The sequence below is a fragment of the Leucopleurus acutus genome (assembly GCF_964270905.1).
Source record: "Leucopleurus acutus genome assembly, chromosome: 16".
Classification (NCBI taxonomy): domain Eukaryota; kingdom Metazoa; phylum Chordata; class Mammalia; order Artiodactyla; family Delphinidae; genus Leucopleurus; species Leucopleurus acutus.
In genome coordinates this window covers 73,256,005-73,275,543 of record NC_139158.1, presented here as the reverse complement: position 1 = coordinate 73,275,543, position 19,539 = coordinate 73,256,005, and the positions used below count along the sequence as shown (strand labels likewise).

The following is a 19,539-nucleotide window of genomic DNA, read 5'->3' as shown; positions in this document are numbered from 1 at the left end:
TTCCAGTTTCGGACTCTTTTCCTCAACATAACCTCTTTTTAAATGGGTCCTGCCTCCAATAGAAGGGACACGAATGCAGTCATATCCAAACTGCTCAGTGGCCTCTGATCCTTGGCTACTAAGAAAGAACAGGGACTGGTTCGGAGATGAGCTCTCCCTTTTCTTGTGCTCAGCCTTCAGACGTGCAGCTGGAGTGGCCTCTCAGCTTGCAATTGGAGGTGGGCCCAGAGACCTTCAAGGATTCTTAAAAAACAAAACAAAACAAAACCGTCCACTCGACCAGAGGCCCAGTTCTAGGATGGGAGTTTTCAGGACCATGGACAGGGCCCGCTGCTCGGATTCCGTTGTCGCATTATTTGTCAGTGGCTTCAGATTCGGTCAACCACAGAGTCTTCAGCAGCTGACTGGAGGGGCCCTCTGAGGGATCCACCAGTAAGCTATCCCTGCCACTGTGTTTTATGGACGCCAGAAGGACTCTTTAGGGTGGAGAGCTAGGTATTCAGACCAGGTGTGAGAACTGGTCCTCTTGGCTTTCCCAGAGAGAAAACCACACACACAAAAAAGTGCAGTGAGTTTGGATTGGTGACAGAGGTTTAAAGGGTTGCAGGTGGGTAGGCCAGTGTGCAAGAGTTTCTAAGCACTCCACTCCACGCACCACCACCACCACCACCACCATCACCACCATTATGGTTTCCTACTACTCTGTAGAGACAGGTAATATAGTAAAATGTGTAGTATGTTTGTCTGAGAAGTGCTGTGAAATAAATACTGAGGTTTTTCAGCAATCCCGGGTCTGGGATGTTCCCCTGGGGGTATTTCTCTTCATCTGTGGTCCACAGCCCTGGCTGCTCAGGGACTGAGCCCGCTCATGGAGAAAAGCTAGATCCCAAGGGAGTATAGGGGAAGGCGGGGGTGATCCTCTTCCCCTGGGCATCCCATCTGTCCACCCCCACCAGACCTCCTATCTCACAAGGCATCTGGGATTCAGGAGATGCTGGTGCTGTCTGTCCTCTGCCCTCAAACTCTGTGTTTCCTTGGGCAGAACTGAGGTCCTCTCAGGGCCTGTGTATCTCCATCTATGAAATGAAAGGGTTAGGCTGCATAACCCATGGGCCTTCTTCCCACCCTGAAAACTCTCAGTGCTCTCTCAATTTATCTCAGACTAAAGCCAGGGAGCTCTTCATGAGGAGACAAGACCAAGTGAAGAGACAGCCGCAAGGGGAGACCCCAGTCCTTTGATTCACACACCCCCCACACACACCTCTCAAGAAGACTGATCTCTATTCTGGCTTCAGGCCAACCCTCTGCAGTGAGGCTTTCAGAAAACACATTGCAGGCACCTCCTGCACTGCCAGCCTGGCCTTGGCCAGTAAGATGACCCTCAGCTCTGAGCCCCAGGCACATGGCTACCAGCTCAGCATCGCTTCCCCACCCAGAGCCCTTGAAAGATCTAGGGCAGGGGAATCTCCTCATTAAAGCATCACGAGATGCAGAGCTGGGCAGGGTCTTATTTCTAAACTCCGAGTCTCTAAAATTCCTCTCCCCTCCCACCTTATGCTTCTCATAGAGAAAAAAGGTCAGGGAAGCTGCCTCCTAAATATCAGGATTGGGGAACTGGAAGGAACTTGGGAAGTTATTTTTTTAATCAGTCCTCATTTATGGGGAAATTGGAGTCTAGAAACGGAAAGGTACAAATTTTCTCCATGAGGTGAACTTGTGGCAGATTGGGGGCTAGAATCTGGCTTCCTGACCTGCAGCCCAGGGCCCCAGCCACTGAATCAGGACCAGGAACTGTCTGGAAGAAACTGGAGCCACCTGACTGGGTCCTCTTTCCATGAAAGGCAGGCACAGTGTTCCTCCTTAGGGCTTAATCCCTATCTATCTTTGTCTCTATATCATTAGCCCCACGGCCTAACCCACCCACCCCCAGCTCTGGCCTCATGGAACCAAGGCCCTGAACTCCTTTCTTCACTCTTCTCTCCCCCACCTGCAGGCCCTGTCCTCCAGACCCCAGACCCTTGCAGTGAATTGACGAGTCCGGCACAGAGCACACCCCATATACACAGGGCTCGCAGCAGACACGTCAACCACCATCGTCTCCGTGGTAACCGGGGGCTTAATTAACAGGCTGCAGCCCTGTCACCATGGAAATGGCACCCCAACAGCCCCCCATTCCTCGGCAGATTCAGCCCATCTTCCCTCTTTCTCAATCAGGACCCCTTTCTCACTGTACCCCCCCCATCCCCACCCCACCTGGAGAGCTGGTGCCCGCAGATCGCTCTGGTTCATTGAGAAGAGGGGAGGGGAGATGAGGGGGATGAGAGAGAGAGAGAGAGAGAGAGAGAGAGCAGCCCATCACCATGGCAACTACAGCCCGTTCATAACCAGTTTGTTGCCATGGAGATTTCCAGGCCTCACCTTGGGCTGAGGTACTGGGCCGCGAGGTTCTGAGTCCTGGCTTGAGGAGTGGGTGACTGGAGAACTCCTTGGATGGGCTGGAGATCTCCAGATCAGGTATTTTTACCAATAATTCAGTGTCATTCTTCCCAATTTACAGATAAAGAGACTGAAACAGGAGGTTTGGGTATGGGGGAGGCAGAGAACATCACTCTTCTAGATCATCAAAGAATTTGAGCATTTTTATGGCTAGAAGGACCCTCAGGTAGCTTCCTGTTCAACTTCTTTATACTACAGATGGGGAAACTGAGGCCCAGAGAGGGGAAGCAATGTGCCCAAGGCCGCACCACAGAGGCTGTGCTAGCGAGTGGATAGGCTACATCGTGGTCTTGCTCCAGTCCCCTAGCATAAGTTGGCTCCCTCTCACTCCATGGGGACACATCCCAACTCCTGTTAGTCTTAACCAGGCCCAGCGCTCTTCCCAGTGCCCTGTCTTCCTCTATGAGAAACTGAGGCATAGCAGGGAGTGGTGCAAAGGGATGGGGGAGTCGCTCAGAATTGTAACAGTTGGTCCCAGGTTCAATTCTGTCCAGCCAAGTCACCATCCATCTTCCCATGGTACAAATGAGGCAACTGAGGCATGTGGGCTGCTGCCCAGTGTTAGTGGTAGATTCAAGGATCACCTTCTGACTTGCTTCTTTCCTCCCCTGTAAGTCGCATTCCCACCTATAGCTGATCTCCTGGCAGCAGGAAGCACCTCCAGGGGCAAACTCCACTCCCTGGATCCAGCGTGAAAGGTAACACTTGTATGTAAATGACCTACAAACCCTCCCCCAAGCGTTCCCCCACCTCCCACATGCTGCCATCTCTCCCTAAGGGGCCTGGGTGATGACAACAGGTGGGGAGAGCATCCCCCTGGGGCCAGAGCACTGGCACAAAAACAGCTGTGGGAAAGATACCAGCAGATTTTATGTTCCCCTAGGGAGCCCTTGTCCACTTCCCCATGTAGCGACCTACCAAGGAGAGGTGCTGGAGGCTGTCTCAGGGCCTAAGAGGTTCAAAATCCCCAAATTACTCTCAAGATGGAACTTCAGTAAACTGCTGCACACAGGTACCCATCCCACAGATAGACACAGAAATACACACATCAACATGCCAATCAACACACTGGCATACAATGACACACGTAAGCACTGACTCACTGACTGCCCCACAGGTCAACAGAGCTAGCGTGGGATGCTTCTCCCTCAAGACATGCAAAGACACACACACACACCGCCTCTGCCACAAGCCCACAGCGTTCCATATTCACATCCAATTTGCACACACACCTGCACACCCAACACTGGGAGCCGTACTTTACTTCATTATGCAAGAGCTTGGAAATGGGAATGGAAAGACGGAACATTCACCTTGGGATGAGAGAGCGAGCCATCTTATTCTCAAGCCAGGGGGTGGGGAATGACAGGAGAGAAGGCAAGGTAGGGGAAGCAGGAGTCTACAGCCACTCCCCCTCTTATCTGATGAGCAGGAAGCACCTACTAAGTGCCGGGCTGTGGGCTTGGTACTCGGAACACAAAGTTGAAAGGATGTGGTCCCTGCCCTTGAGATGTAGGAGACACACAAGTAAATAACTTCCATCCATTGGGACATGTGCTATAATAGTGCAGTGGTCAGGCAGAAGAGGAATGTCTGCCTCTGCCTGGAAGTGAGGGAACGTGAAAAAGATTTTCAGAAAAGGTTAAATGAGCTATAACTTACAGAGTGAGGAGGAGTTTCCCTGGCTAATGGAGGTGGGAGAAGAACACGGACAGGTATACCAGGAGCAGATGAGGGAAGGGTTTGAATGACAGACTAAAGGGTTCGCCATTTATCCTACAAGCGATGGGGGGGTGGGGGGGGGCGTTGTGTGGTGTGAACAGGATTGGAGGCAGGCAGACCAGTGAGGAGGCTGTGGTCATGGCCACGTGAGAGATGATGGAGGTTTGGACCAGGGTGATGATGACAGGAGGAGAGATGTGGCCAGATTCAGGATAAGTTTTGAAGGTGAAGTGGCCAAGACATGAGGACCAATCAGATCTGGTGGGAAGAGAAAAGGGGGCGTTGAGAATGGCTTCTAGAGCTCTGACTTTTACTCCTGTGGGGATAGCAATAATTATAATGGCTGATGTAAAATATGCTCGTGTATCTACGTCTATACCAACTGTGAAAATGAGAAAAGGGGCAGATTATGGGAAAGATGAAGAAAGGAAAGAGCCCCCCAATATGACAACGTCCAGGAGGCGGTTGGTTCACGGGACTGGAGCCCTGCTGAAATATACGCCTCAGTTTGGTCATCTATCCAATGCAGAGGTTCGCCAAATAAACCCCTAAAGGGTTTTTGGTGCTTAGTTTTGCTGGGGTCAGGGTGAGCTCACCTGCGGCTCAGCAGCGACCCCTGGCGGCCTGGGGAGGCTCTTCCTCCTCCCCGCGCTGGGGCCAAGCGAGTTCTCCACGTTCCTTTCAGGCCTGAGGGGCCCAGAGTCAGGCAGGGGACCCCTGAAAAGTGGCCCCTGCGGAGAAGACTGTGTGTGCATCCAGGATGCTAATTCTTCACCGAAGCCTAGAAGGATCCCTTCCCTCCTCTCTCTTCTGTACCCTGCATATAACTTCCATTACAAGACCACTGCAGTGGGCCCTCCAGGAAGACGCCCCCAATACAGCCTGAGCTGGCTCCGCCCACCGCTTGTGGAGCTGGAGTAGAAGGAGCTAAGCGAATCCCCCAGGGACGGGACTAGAGTGCCCACGGAATCCTGCCAGGATCGAGCTGCCCGGGGACCAAATTTCTCATTCTCCTGTCTTCTTCCCGGGATCCCCAGGCGCTGTCCGCGACGCCTCCTGGGTGACTGAGGATTGGAGACCTAGCGACCCGGACTCATGTCTCCTCCCTCCCTCAACTCCACCCCTATACTACTAGCCCAACCCCTTCGTCTCTGGTCCCGCCCTTTTCTGCCCCCAAAACGAGATAGTCCTGCCTCCACCCATTGGCTGTGGACGCACACGGCCCTCCCTTTCCCTGGTTCCACCTTCTTCCCCTCTGGTCCCGCCCCCTACCCGAGATGACCCCGCCCCTTTATTGCGCTCCGGCCCAGCACCCTGGACCCTAGCTTCTTTATAAGACCCGCCCCTTCGCCTGTAGCCCCACCCTCTTCCCTGTGTCCCCTCCCACCTCAAATGTGGTCCCTCCCTTCATCATTTCCCCTCCAGCCTTCCCCCAGTTCCCTAGGTTCCACTTCCTCTCCCTTCTCTGGCCTTCGGCTGGGACCCTCTGCCTACCAGTCCTGGTCCCACCCTTCCCAACAGAAGGCCCGCCCACCGTGTCCCCTCCCCTTCTCTCGCCCCGCCCCACTCCGGCAGGCCCCGCCCCCTGCGGCCTCTACCTTTGGCGTCTTCCCCTGAGAGGCGACGGAGATCGGCTGCTGAATGCCGGTGGGACTCCGAGTCAGAGGTCCCGGCAGGCCCCGCGGGGGGCAGTGAAGTGACAGTGAACCTGCGGCTCATGGTGCGGAAAGGAGCCGGGCGGCCGCGGTACGGGCCCGGATCGCACAAGTGGCCGCAGCCGGGCTCCAGGAGGCAGAAAGAGCGTATTCCCCCATCGCCGCCGGCCGCCCCCCGCCGGCCGTGGCGCCGCGCAGGGTCCTAGTGCCCTCTGTGCTGAGCCACTGTATCTGGCCACTGCGCTTTGAGGCCCTGGGCTGTCAATTCCACTGGAAGCGCTTGAGGATCCAACCTGCTGCTGAGAGCCACCCCTGCACCTCCCCTGCACCAGGAGCCCGGGCCCTCCTCGGCTGGGGTCTCCTAAACACCTGGGTTTAATTCACTCATTCAGCACATCTTGATAGCGCGCCTGTGTTTGAGGCTTTGGTGCTAGGCACTGATACAGCATTGGATAAGATCGACTGGCTTCCTGCCCTCGTGTGGCTCAAATTCTAATGAGTGAGAGGAGAAAGATTACAAGTGAGTAAACGCATAGACAAGATAATTTGAGACTGTGGTATATGTTAAGAAGAAAAAGTAGGGCCAAGGGGTAATGACTAGGGGGAAGGACTACTTTAGGGGACAGTCTAAGAAGACCTCTCAGAAGATGTGATATTTGACCTGAGCCCTCACTGATGAGAAGGAGCCAGCTAAGCAAAGATCTGGAAGAAGAGCTCTCTAGCAGAGAAAATAGCAAGTGCAAAGGCCCTGGGGTGAAAAGAAGCCTGGACTGTTCAGGGAGCAGCAAGAAGGCCAGTGTGTCTGGAGCAGAGTGAACGGAGAGTAGAGTGATGGAGATGAGGAAGGAGAGGAGGGCAGATCGTATGGTCTCTTGAAGGCTTCAGGGAGGAGTCTGGATTCTTTTTTAATCTACAAGGGAAGTCATGGGAAGTTTTTGAGTAGGGGAACGTTGGCTGCTGGGTGAAGACTCAGCTAAGGGCAGGAGTGGAAGCTGGGAGTCAATTAGGAGGCTCCTGCAACCCCCAGGTAAGTGGTGATGATTAGCTGGGCTAGGGTGGTGGCAGTTGTCCAATTCCAGATACATTTTGGAAGTAGAACCTACAGGACCTGCTGCTGGATTGGACATTGCATGTAAAGGAAAGAGGAGTCAAGGAGGACTCCTAGACTCTCATGCACTGCTTGTGGGAGTATAGATGGGCAACACCACTTGGGAAAATTGTTCCGTCAGCTAAAGCTGAACTTATACATACCTGTCTGCTCAGCAATTCCACTCCAAGATACATGCCCCAAAGAAATGGCCCGTGAGCCACAACTACTGAGCCCATGTGCCATTACTGCAGCCCGCGGGCCTAGAGCCCGTGCTCCGCAACAAGAGAAGCCACCGCAATGAGAAGCCCGCGCACCACAACAAGCTAGCCCCGCCCACCGCAACTAGAGAAAGCCCGCGCGAAGCAACAAAGATCCAAAACAGCCAAAAATAAATAAATAAAATAAATTAACTTTTTTTAAAAAGCCAGACACAGAAGAGTATATACTGTAAAATACTCTTTAAATAAAGTAAAAATAGTCAAAATCTATCTTTAAGCTGTTAGAAGTAATGGTGGTAACTCTTGGGATGAAGGGGTAGAATTAAAAAGGGGCATGAGGGGGCTTTTAGGGTGCTAAGACTGTTTTGTTTCTTCATCTGGTTGCTGGTTAGACAGTCGTGTTCAGTTTGTTGAAATGTACACTTATGACGGGTCAAGCTGTCTGAAGGTTTGTTACATTAGAGCAATGGTTCTCAACTCGGGGCAGTTTTGCCCACCAGGGAGCGTTTGGCAATATTCAGAGACGTTTTTGGTGTCACAACTGGAGGAGGGTGGCACTGCATCTAGTTGGTAGAGGCCACCTGTGCCATCTAGTCCTACACCAAGACTGCCAGCCAGGAGCCGCAGATTCACCATCGCCTCCCTGCACCCTGTCCCAATGTTAGGGCCCGTGATAGAGGGAGGGAGACTGACCCTGAATGGGTCTAGCATCTGTCCATGGATCCCACTACCTCCTGGAGGAAGGCATCAAACGTCCTACAATGTATGGACAGTCCCCCACAACTAAGAGTAATTTGATCCAAATTGTCAATAGTGCCGAGGTTGAGATACCCTGTGCCAGAATAAGGAGTTTAACAGATCCCTAGATTTTAAGACTGATCAGGTTCTAAGCTCGATTGAGGGCAGATGACGTTGTCTTTTATTCAGGTGGTGACAACCGATGGAGGAGTATGCTTGGAAGGTGGCGCCCGAGAGCTCAGGTGGACCCAGTATATTGAGATATCTCTTCGGCACCTAAGGATCATGCGGAGGTGGCAGTCGAACATCTGATTCTGGAGCTCAGGGGAGAGTATAAGGCTGGGGATATAAATTTCGGCGTCTTTAGCAGAGAGATGCTGTGTAAAGCTGCAGGGCTAGACGAGATCACAGGGAATGCGTGTACACAGCGAAGACGTCCAAGGATAGAGCACAAGGGCACACCATCATTTAAAGGTTGGCAAGAGGGAGATCCTAGCGAGAGGGGAGAAGAACCAGCAGGAAGGGGTGACCCAGAGAACAAGTGAAGAAACATTTCAGGAAGAAGGGCATTATCCACTGGGTCAAAAAAGCCGAGAGATGGTATGGAACGAGCCCAGAGAAGTACCCACTGTATCGGGCTATGGGAAGATCACAGGTGGCTTTGAAGAGAGTCATTTCAGTGGAGGAGTGCAGTGGGTGCCAGGTTGCAGATGACTGAGAAGAGAATAGGAGACAGTGAGTAGAAACCGTACTTTGGGGACATTTTCCTGTGGATGGGGGTGGGCAGTAGAGAAATGGAACAGAACTGAGAGACAGGGGTCTAGAGGGATTTTAAACAAGCCATATTAAGGAACATATTTGTATGCCAGTGGAAGTGGGTCATTCCTGAGTGAAAAACGGGTGAGTTAAGAGAGAAGGGCCCCACCCACAGGAAGCTTAGGAAGAAGTTCCCCGAACCTCTCCTTACACTCCCACCCGGGGCCCCGGGTGTGGAAGATGATCAAAGCTGACCAAGCCCATCACCTCCACTCACCTGGCCCGACCCTTCAGTCAAGTCCCTCTGCCCTCCTGGAGGGTCAAATCCATCCTCCTCAGCCTGCCTCTTCGACCTTCTCTCATCTAGCCCACACCACCATTCCTATCTCAACCATTCCAGAACCCTCTCTGCTCAAACCACATACTAGAGTTCTGAGCCATTTCTAGGTCCCCCAAACGCCCCCTTGCTTTTTCTGTCCTCCCAGCATTTACCCCAAGAGCTCACATTCCAATCCCAAGGGAACGATCACCAGCTAGGAGACTGCAGGTCAGCTGTGTAATTCTGTGCCACAGTTACCCATTTATAAAGCAGGGGGAGGGAGTGATAGCAATAGTAATAGTACCTCTAAGGTAAGAGTAGTACCTGTCTCACAGGGTTGTTTTAAGGATTGGCTGTGTTAACTCACATAAAGCACGTGCAACAGTGCCCGGCACATAGTCCGTGCTGTGCTAGGGGTAGTTCCTATCATCACGTATATAATCCATATTTTATTTATCCACTGCCTTGCTTCTGCGCACTTAGGTTGTTACCAGTTTCTCATTCTATGAACAATGCTGCGATTCACATCCTTCTAGGTGTTGTTTTGTGCACACGTGGGCGAGGGTTAGAGAGTAGGAACATTTTTGGGTTTAATGGTTCTTGGTAAATTATCCTCGAAGAAGACAGTCTTCCTTGCACAAGAAGAAACTCTTGTTCACCCTTCCGGATGCAGTTCAAGTTCACATGTCATCTTGGCTGGGAAATGTTTCCTGACTTCAACCACAACACGCAGAATCACACACACAAACACACACGCGCGCGCACGTGTGCCATTATTCTAGAAAAAGGGTCACACGCTGCACACTCTCCAAGTGTGACCCCACCCCTACCAGGCACAGAATCATCACCCTTGTAACTAAGCTGGACTCTCTGGGGTTGGAGCCCGGAGCCTGCATCTTAAGCAAGTTGCAAGGGCTCTCTCAGGCACCCGAAAATTTGAGGACCACTGAGAGGTCGTGGAGGATAGAAACATAGTCTAACTCATTTCTCTATCCCCAGTGCCCGGCACAGGGCCTGGCTCCATGTAAGGGCTCAATAAATGTTTGATGAATGAATAATAGGTTGGCCATTTCCTCAGCTATAAAATAGGAGTAATTACATTATACCTTCCTAATAGGAAGGATTGAACGTTAATATTTATGAAGTGCTTAGAACATTGCCTGGCGCATAGTAGGCCCTCTGTTGGTTACACACATACATGCGTGCATGCATACAATGCATACATTAATCTGCTCCTAAAGGTTAAAGAATCCAAGTTTATTAAAAACATTCCAACGAAAAAAGAAGGTGGGAAGAGAGGGCCCAGCCCACATCCCCTTCTCCTTGTCCTTCAGAACAGACCCACCAGTTTGGATCCGACAGACTGTCGGATCATTCCCTGTCGCGATGGCCCCTGTGGGGACTCCCACTGCAGTGCTGAAGCCGGCTGGGGGGCCCTAGTCCTCGGGGCACTGCAGGAGGTCAAATGTCACGTAGCCCACAAAGTCCACCTGATTCACCTCATTCTGGGAACTCACGCGCCAGTAGAAGCGATCCTGGCAGAAGTATGCTTTCCCTGCAAGGGAAAGGCAGGACCGAGAGGGGTGATTCCAACCTTCCCGCATACACATACAGAAACAGGAGTCAGATCTTTACAGTCATCCCTCCTGCCCTTTCGAGATCTTTCCAAGGTTTTCATAGGACACCTGTGTTCCCCCCCCAGCCCCCACGGAGATGCTGGAGGGCACAGACCTCCTTGTCCAAAGCACTGACACAGAGCCTGGCACACAGTCGATACTCAGAACAATTCACTCAACAAATCCCATTCATTCATCCAACAATATTTATCGTGCCAAGCACTGTTAGAGGCACTGGGGATACAGCAGAGGAAAAATGCAGGCAGGACCTCAGTTCTTTTGGTGCTTACACCCTAGTGGGGTAAGACTGACGATTAACAAGCAAATGCATCAATAAATGAGACTGGTTTTGACAATGGAGAAAGTGATGGAGGAAATATTCAAAGCGAGCGAGCAAGTGAACAGATAATGAGGGTCAGAGAAGGTCTCTCCAAAGAGGTGGCCTCAGTGCTGAGACCTAAAGGATGAGAGGGAGGCAGCCCAGTGACAATCTGGGGAGAAAACCTTCCAGACAGAGGGAACAACCGGCACAGAAGCCCTAAGCTGGGAATGACCTTGATGTGTTCAGAGAACAGCCAGAGGCTGGTGTGAGTGGAGCAGAGCAAAGGGAATGACAGGAGTAGTGGGAGGGGATGAGGAGGGGGGAGGGGGTCAGATCAGGTCATGTTAGTTTCTTTGACCTTGGAATGGGTCTAGAGTCACCCACAAAACCATTGCCCTCCACTCCTAGCCCCTCCCTACTCTCACAGAATATATTAAAGGTATTGGACAACCAGTACGGCTTGGACTAGGGTGTTTGCAGAGGAGCTTGTGAATACTTTGGCGGCTGAGTCAACAGAACTTGTCAGCTGATTGGAGGTGAGCAGTGAGAAAGAGAAAGCAAGTGTAACTCCAGCTACCACTCCCGTTTTACAGATGGGGAAACTGAGGCTCTGTGAGTAGCAGTGACTTGCCCAAAGACACACAGCTATGAACTGTCTTATTTATCACTGTATCCCCAGTGGCAGTATCCCTACTCGGAGGGGAAAGGGCTTTCAGCTGGGGAGACAGGAAATCTGGGTCGTAGTTCCGGTTGTACTCCTGTGTCCCTGAATGATCTGGTAAGATCCCTGCCTCTATAGGGAACTCACCTGTGCTGGGGCATTTGCCTCAATCTCTACGGGGTTTTTCTTTCTCTCTCAGAATTTGACCAATCACTAAGGCAGGGGACGCTACCGTGGGAGGTGTCTCAGGGAGGGATCCTCCCCCGACCCTCGTCCTCATCCCTCACCTTGGTACTGAAAGATGTCATGCGTATTCATGGGCACCCCGGGGAACATCTGGTCCACTGGGGTGGCGCTCCGGGAATCCACCTTCTGTGTCTTCACGTCGAACCTGCAGGACGGCAGCGAGGAGACAGTTGCCGAGCCGGCGGGCAGTCGGATGGCGCCTGGGCTCCCCCTGCCGGCGGTCCCGGGACTCTCACCTCCAGAAGCTCTGCCGGCTGAACAGCAGCACCTTACCCCCGGCGCGCGGGAGGGCCCCGGTGACTTGGGCCACTTCCGGGCCCAGGCCCAGCTTGTCCAGACGCCTTGGGCCTAGCACCGACGAGCCTGTGTACACCCACACTTGGCGCCCTGCAGGAGAGAAGAGTCACATCGGTCTGGGGGCAGAGCACATACTCTCCTTGAATATCAAGAGGGAGAACGCAGCGAGGCCTTTCCGCGCCCGGTGTGCCCGCGGTCTGTGTGCCCAAGGAGCAGAGTCTCTCGGTACGAGTGTGCAAGGGTGCGGTGAGGAGGGCTGAAATTCAGCCCCTGCTAAATTTGCTACATTGCATCCGCCAGAAGGGGGCGTCTTTTTCTAATGCGCACAAGACGTTTTATGTATTGTCCTCGGTCTCTTGGTCCTTCTAGGTTGGTGTGTGTGTGTGGATTTTTTTTGGGGGGGGGGGGGCGGATAGGGAAGGAAGAAAGGAGGAAACTAACCAGAGAAGAAGAAAATCTTCTTCGTGAGCGGATCCTCAAAAGCGGAGTCCAGCTTGAGGGGCAGCGCAGGCCACGTGTTCTTGATAAAAAAGGGACCCTGCAACGGGCGTCCCCCGCTCTCAGAGAGTCGCCAGTACCTCCTGGACGAGAAAAGGGAATGGCTGGCACTGAACCTTGAACACAAGGTCAGTGGGCGGGGAGACACAGGCAGGTCCCGCCTCCAAGCCCCTTCCCGAAACCTCACAGCCCCTGCCCCTCACCCATCCTTGAAGAGATGCAGGCGATTCCCGATCTCCGCGATGGCGTCGAAGATGTTCACATTGCAGACATCGTCCGCTGGATCCAGGGACCTTGTAGGGATCTCAGAAGGGCCAGCAGTGGGAGGACCCGTGGGGCCAGCTGAAGGGGGGCCCGTAGGGCCAGCAGTGGGGCGTTCTGAGGGGGGGGCAGTGGGAGGCCCTGTGGCGCAGACCGTGGGAGGGGCGGTGGGCTGCGGTTCAGCTGTGGCAGTGGTTGGAGGCCGTGGTTCAGGTTCGGGGCGAGGACCTAAAAAGAGACACCGCATAAGACAGCCCCTGTTCCTACGGAGCGCTGTGCCCATGGACTGTCTGCTCCCCCAAAGCCTACCAGCCAGGCCCCTGGCGCTCACTCTCCCCACTCTGGATGCTGGAGCCTGCCTTCCCCCAACCCTGGGCAGGCCGTTTCCTTTCACATACTCACCCCCATCCCCAGGCTGCTAGGAGAGAAGTGTTTTTTGAGCTCTCAACCTGAGTGCCAAACTTAGTGCTAGGAGCTTTATAAACTCACATTTGGGGCTTCCCTGGGGGCGCAGTGGTAAGAATTCGCCTGCCAGTGCAGGGGACACGGGTTCGAGCCCTGGCCGGGGAAGATCCCACATGCTGCGGAGCAACTAAGCCCGTGTGACACAACTACTGAGCCGCTTGCTACAACTACTGAGCGTGCTACAACTACTGAAGCCCGCGCACCTAGAGCCGGTGCTCCACCACAAGAGAAGCCACCACAGTGAGAAGCCCGCGCACGGCAACAAAGACCCAACGCAGTCAAAAATAAATAAATTTATATTAAAAAAAATTCACGTTAGCTTGTTTGATCTTTAGAAAAATAAAAGAAAACCTATGAAGTAGATTCTTTAATATCCCCATTTTTTAATGAGGAAATATACTAATGATAATAAGTGGTGATAATAATAAAAATGTCAAACACTTATGTGGTGCTTACTATATGCCAGACATTATTCTAGCTCACTTAAGCCTCCCAACAGCCCCATGAGGCAGGTGTTAGCCCCACTTTACAGATGAGGAAGTTGAGGGGTGAAGTAACATATCCAAAGTCATCTAGCCAGGAAGTGGCTGGACTGGCTTTTGAACCTATGTCTGTCTCACTCTAGAGTCTGGGCTCTTTATCACCATCTCCAAGCACTGACCTGGCAACAATTGTACCCATTGGCCAGGGTCTCCAGAAGATAGATGTTGGGGTCCTAACTTTCCCCTCCTCTGCATTCTCGGGGTACTCGCGGCTGGCAGAGCCCAGCCTTTCCCTCTCCTCCCTCCATCCCTGCCCCATACCCTCACCATACAGATGCTGGATGCCCTGCACATCGTCCTTATGCAGGGGGTGCTTCTCAGTGAAGCTGTACATGGGGTACATGAGTGCCTCTGGCACGGACGAGTGATCTAAGCCCAGCGCGTGGCCAAACTCGTGCGCTGCCACAAGGAACAGGCTGTATCCTGGACGAAAGAGGGAGCCTGAGACGTGAGCCCTGAGCCGAGCTCCCAGCCCCAGCCATCCCTCCCGGACACCACTGCCCTGGCTGAGGTCCCAGCCTGGGAATCTCAGAACCATGCCCACCTTGATCCGGGCAGAAGCCCCACTTCTTGTCTCTGTCGAAGTTGGAGGTGGTGGCGCACCAGAGCTGCCCATCACGGCGGCCCTCTCTGGTGCAGGTCGAGTACTCCTTGCCCAGGAAGATGAAGGGGAAGACGCACAGCTCCCCCGCCGAGTTGCCCTCGGTCACCGTCGCGTCAGCTGGAGAGACCCAGGCCCTCCGGTGAGCCAAATGGATGGGTCCAATAAAGACCCAGGGGCGGGCCAATCATGAAGCGAGAGACACTTGGAGGCCTATTTTAAAAGCTTGGGCGGGGTAGGGGGTCTTCCCTGGTGGCACAGTGGTTAAGAATCCGCCTGCCAATGCAGGGGACACGGGTTCGAGCCCCGGTGTGGGAAGATCCCACATGCCGCGGAGCAACTAAGCCCGTGCCACAACTACGGAGGCTGCGCTCTAGAGCCGCGAGCCACAACTACTGAGCCGCGTACTGCAACTACTGAAGCCCCCGGCACCTACAGCCGGTGCTCCGCAACAAGAGAAGCCACCGCAATGAGAAGCCCGCGCACCACAAGGAAGAGTAGCCACCGCTCGCCGCAAATAGAGAAAAGCCCGCGCACAGCAACAAAGACCCAACGTAGCCAAAAATAAAATAATTAAAAAAAAAAAAAAAGCTTGGGGGCGTGGTGCCGCACACAGCCGAGACCAGGCTAGACTGGTGGGCGGGGCCTGAGGATCAGAGGCCCAGGGAGAGGCTGCAAGCAGGGCTAAAAGGCGAGGCCTCCGCGAATGCGGCGGCAGCAATAGGAAGGCAGGGGGAGGAGCCGTGGTGATGGCGGCCAGAGTCACGGCTGTCCTGAGGACCGACGAGGAGTAGGACAAACTGATGGGTGGAAGAGCCACGCTCGGGGACCAACGCGGAATTAGGGAGCGAGGCTGAATCAGGTAGGTGGGGCAGAGGTACCTCGGGTCGGGCAGAAGCCATAGAGCTTGTCCTGGTCATAGCTGGCGGTGGTGGCGCACCAGCGGTAGCCGTCCGAGCGACCGTCGGTGGTACAGGCGGAGTAGGAGCGGCCCTCGAAGGTGAACGGGAAAACGCAGGGCTTGCCGTCCGCATTGCCGTCCTGGGTGTGGAGTCCTGGGAGGCCCACGCGATTACCCGAAGGCGCCACGAGTTTATTGACCCACAAGCCACCTGTGTCCTCCACCCCTCCTCGCCTCGTTTCACAACGGGGGATCGGACCCAGAGAACAGGACAGTGATTTGCAGCCCACACAGCACTAGCGGCAAGGCTGGGATAAAACCCCAGTGTTCTGGACCCTCGAGGAGGGTGGGTACTCACTCTCGCTGGGGCAGAAGCCGAACTGGCGGTCGGTGTCGTAGTCGGCCGTGGTGCTGCACCAGAGCATGTCGTCGGAGCGGCCGTCCGTGGTGCAGGCAGAGTACGAGCGGCCCTCGAAGGTGAAGGGGAAGTGGCAGGTGGCGCCCTTTGCGTTTCCGAAGTAGGTCGGAACCACTGCAGGAAAGGGAGACGGGGTCAGGGCGGCTGGTGATGCGCGTGAGAGGAGAAGGGAATGGGGACCGGGGCGGTTCGGGAATCTCACCGACGCCTTTGCCCAGAGACCACAACTCTTCATCGTCGAAGTGGGCGTCTCCCTGAATGCCTGGGCCAGGAGGAAAGGCGTGTGCCAGGAGCCCGTTCTTTCCATCGAAGGGATACCCATCTCCGTGCTCTGAAGAAGCAGGTGGCGAAGAGAGTTAGCCGCGTATGGTTGCGCAGGTTGTGCACTGCCCAAGGGCGCTGGACTGAGTGCGGGCTGAAATCCAGCCTAGGAGCTGCTGTCCAAGATTTGCGTCCCCGCGCTATGAGGTGTCGGTCAGCAGGGGGCGCAGCCAGCAGCGGCAGCCAGGGCTGCGGGCACAGGCAAGAGAAATCCGGGTCCAGGGCCCCCTCTACTCTCTCCGAGGTCCTCCCTCCTCTGTCCCCTCTCCGATTCTCCTGGCTTTCCCCTTCTCGCGTTCTCACCCCTAACACCAAACTGGATGACTATGTCGGCTTCACGGCCGTACACGCGAGTGAAGGTGAGCGGCGTCACCGCGCTCCAGAGCGCGAAGGCGCGGGCAAAGGCGTCGTCGGTCACGTCGCGCGGCAAGTCTTCCGAGTAGTTTTGGATCCTGCAGGGAAAGGCAGGAGGCTAGAGGTCGGAAGTGAGAGGCGGGATCCGGAGCAGCGGCGACACCCCGTGTCTCAGCAACTTCAGATACACAGCGCTGTGTGCGCTCCACGCTTTCAGCTATAAAGCACTTTCAGACGCATTTTTCTCTTTGGACTCTCACAACGGCCCTGACAGGAGGACTCAGACTGCGAGGTCGTTTCCCATGGGGGAACGAAGGCTCAGAGGTGGAGCCGCTTGCCCTGGGCTCACTAAATCCCTGGTTTAGTGAAACCCAGGGATGGGCCTAAGACGGGACGTGTTCACCACCGGGCGGCCTCTCCCCACTACGCCCCGCTCGCCCCCGGGGTGCCCAGCCTCGCACCAGTAGGTGATGTTGTGATGGTGCCACTTGAGGTCGCCCTGAAAGGTCTGGAATCTGCCCAGGTCTGGGACGCCGCAGCGTGGGGCACGCATGGCATTCAGGGTGGTGCTGTCCAGCTCGCCCGTCTCCGGCAGGGCCAGGCGCCGCTGGAGACGCTGCAGAGGCTGACGCAGGGACTGATCATCCTTGCTTATCTCTGCCACATTAGTGTAGCCATAGCGGTACAGATATTCCTGTGGAAGGAGGGGCAGAGACATCCCAGAGCCCTGACTTCCTTTCTCTGATCTGCTGGGTGAGGACTCCATCCCTCCAGGCTCTCAGGGACTAGCAACAAGGCGTTGTATCCAGGACTGGGTACCCTGCATCCCAGTGCCTGTGCCCACCCAAGAATCTCCCCTCCCTGTAGACATCCTCAGCTCCTTTCCACCCCCGGATGCCCCTGGCCCATGCCTACCTCAGGGCCTCCTAGGGTTTACCCCTGTTCATCCCCAGCCCATCCCCACTCCAGAGCCCTCCAATGTCCCTTCACCACTTCCCATTGCCCATGTAAGAAACCCTCATTAACCCCTTCCTGGCAACCACTGTCCAGAGCATCCCAGTGCCCGAGCCTGGACACCTCTGTTCTCCAGAGGTGCCCATCACCCCCCAACATGCCCCTAAGTATCTCCTCTGAGAGCCCATGTCCTTCCTGGGATTCCTAGCCAGCCCTTCCCAACTCTAGGCTGGAGTGTGTGCCTACCTCTGCCAGCTGCCTGTCGGTGAGACTGCTTCGTAGTTCTCCCGGGAAGACCACAAAGGTGGGCTGGTGTGGTCTGGGGGCAGCAGAGCAGCAGCCCAGCACCAGGAGCGCCAGGACCAAGGGCTGCCAGGGGTTCATGGTGAGGGTAGCAGTGTCTGGCTGCAGCTGCCCTTGTGGGGACTTTAAAGAGGCGCTGTCAAATGAATCAGTGACCCCGCCCCTCTCGGACAGGCCAGGGCGAGAGCTGACTCAGGGAATGGGGTGTGGGGGGGGGGCGGGGGTTGGGCAGTCCCAACATGAGAAGGCAAAGAAAGGGCTTACACCACCTCCCCCTCTCCCTCCTTCCCACAGTCCCCATTGCCGAGTCAGGCAGGACCCCAGACCCACAGGAAACCACAGGCCCATAGGGGAAGGATTGGGTTTTGCAAACTGCAGAGCTTGTGAGAACTGTATGAGAGCGAGGGAGGGAGGCACGGCTCGAGCACTCCCTGAGCCCTCCATCTGAAGGCCCCAAGTGGTCAGCCTAAGAGAAAAGCATGGAACGTTCCCTGAGGCTTCTTTCTGAACCTAATGATCCCCCTTCCTGGTCAGACCCCCTCGTGGGCCCCTCCCTACACTCCCAGGCTCTGTCCTCTTCTCCTTCCTGGAAGCCTTCCTTCATTCAGCTTCCTCCTCTGCTCCATCTGAGAGCAGAAGGCATGGGCTCTGATGACAGGAATCGGGGGATTCCACAGGGACAACCCCCTGTCTTCAACAGGCTGGGTAGTTCAGGATAGTAAATGGGGGAGTTTGCGGCATCTGGAAGCCAGCAGACATGGCTTCATTCCTTCAGTGCCTTGGGCAAATGTCTTCACCACAGTGAGTTTGTTTCCTCAGCTGTAAAAAAAAACCCTTCTGACCTTTTACCCCTTTCCCGTGGCCGGCTGGGTCCAGCCATCCAGGGCCAGCAGCCCCCTAAGTGGTCTGCTATGTCCCAGGCCCTGGGATATTTACTGTAGCTAAAGGCGATGAGGTTGGTGTGGGAGAGGAGGGTCTGGAGAGGTGGGGCTGTGGTGGACCAGGGCGCATCCTATGGCAGGGGTCCTATAATTACGTGCAAATCTCTGGACAGCCGGCTGCTATCTGCACTCTCTGTCCACTGGGTGTGCGTTGATTTAGACTTGCCCACTTGGAGAAACTGTGTGAAATCGTCTTCCGGTTTGTGTGGAAGAAAAGAAAAACCTGTCTCCCCCCACTCCCCACTGGTGTCAATTGAATTAATGTACGTGAACTCCAAAAAGTAAATAAATAAACAATAAAAATAAATTTTAAAGGGCCCTTTGTCCCTAAATTGATGTGAGGATAAAATGAGATCAAACACATAAAATACTTAGGACAGTGTAGGTTGCAAGTATTCAAGAGATGGCTGTGATCGCTTTTAGTTATCTGAGCCAAGACCATGATTCTGACCTGGAATCAGGAGACGGGGTCTTGGACTCTAATCTGCTGTGTGAACTAAAGTAAATGCCTTCCCCTCTCTGGGCTTTGGACTCTTCAGCTGCAAAATCACAGGAGGGGGGTGCGGATGATCTCCAGGAGCCCTTTCACTTCTCCAGAACTGCTCAACCCAGCACAAGCTCCAGCCCCAATTATCACCCCTTATGCCAATAACAAGCATCTTCCTTCCCTCCCTTCTTTCCAACCAGCCAGTGTGAGGCAGGATCTATATTTGCCTTCTTCAAAGCATTATTTGGGAAGGACTACAGCAACAATTTGACAAGCTGTATTTAAAGGGCTTACTATGTGCCAGGCATTTTATATGCCTATCTAATAAATCAGTCTATGAGATGGAGGCAGTTAATT

The 19,539-nt window shown here is 54.3% G+C and overlaps 2 protein-coding genes across 3 annotated transcripts in view; both read right to left on the bottom strand.

Annotated features, from left to right (window-relative positions):
- The window catches only part of SLC12A5 (solute carrier family 12 member 5), a gene marked incomplete at both ends in the record, with an annotated part of 35,584 nt that extends 29,647 nt beyond the window's left edge, over positions 1 to 5,937 (bottom strand). For both annotated transcript variants that reach the window (XM_082856439.1, XM_082856440.1), the window contains one exon: positions 5,817 to 5,937. In XM_082856439.1, the coding sequence (XP_082712565.1) occupies positions 5,817 to 5,937 (121 nt within the window). The remainder of the gene's footprint in view (positions 1 to 5,816) is intronic.
- A 4,305-nt stretch (positions 5,938 to 10,242) lies between these two features.
- On the bottom strand, positions 10,243 to 17,835 carry MMP9 (matrix metallopeptidase 9; the record flags this gene model as incomplete). Its single annotated transcript, XM_082858304.1, has 13 exons — positions 10,243 to 10,549; positions 11,881 to 11,984; positions 12,076 to 12,226; positions 12,578 to 12,717; positions 12,838 to 13,123; positions 14,170 to 14,325; positions 14,447 to 14,623; positions 15,385 to 15,558; positions 15,763 to 15,936; positions 16,025 to 16,153; positions 16,447 to 16,595; positions 16,959 to 17,191; positions 17,698 to 17,835. The coding sequence occupies 13 exons, from the start codon at positions 17,833 to 17,835 to the stop codon at positions 10,431 to 10,433; spliced, it is 2,130 nt and encodes a 709-aa protein (XP_082714430.1). The 3' UTR covers positions 10,243 to 10,430.
- Between the last annotated feature and the right edge of the window lie 1,704 nt (positions 17,836 to 19,539).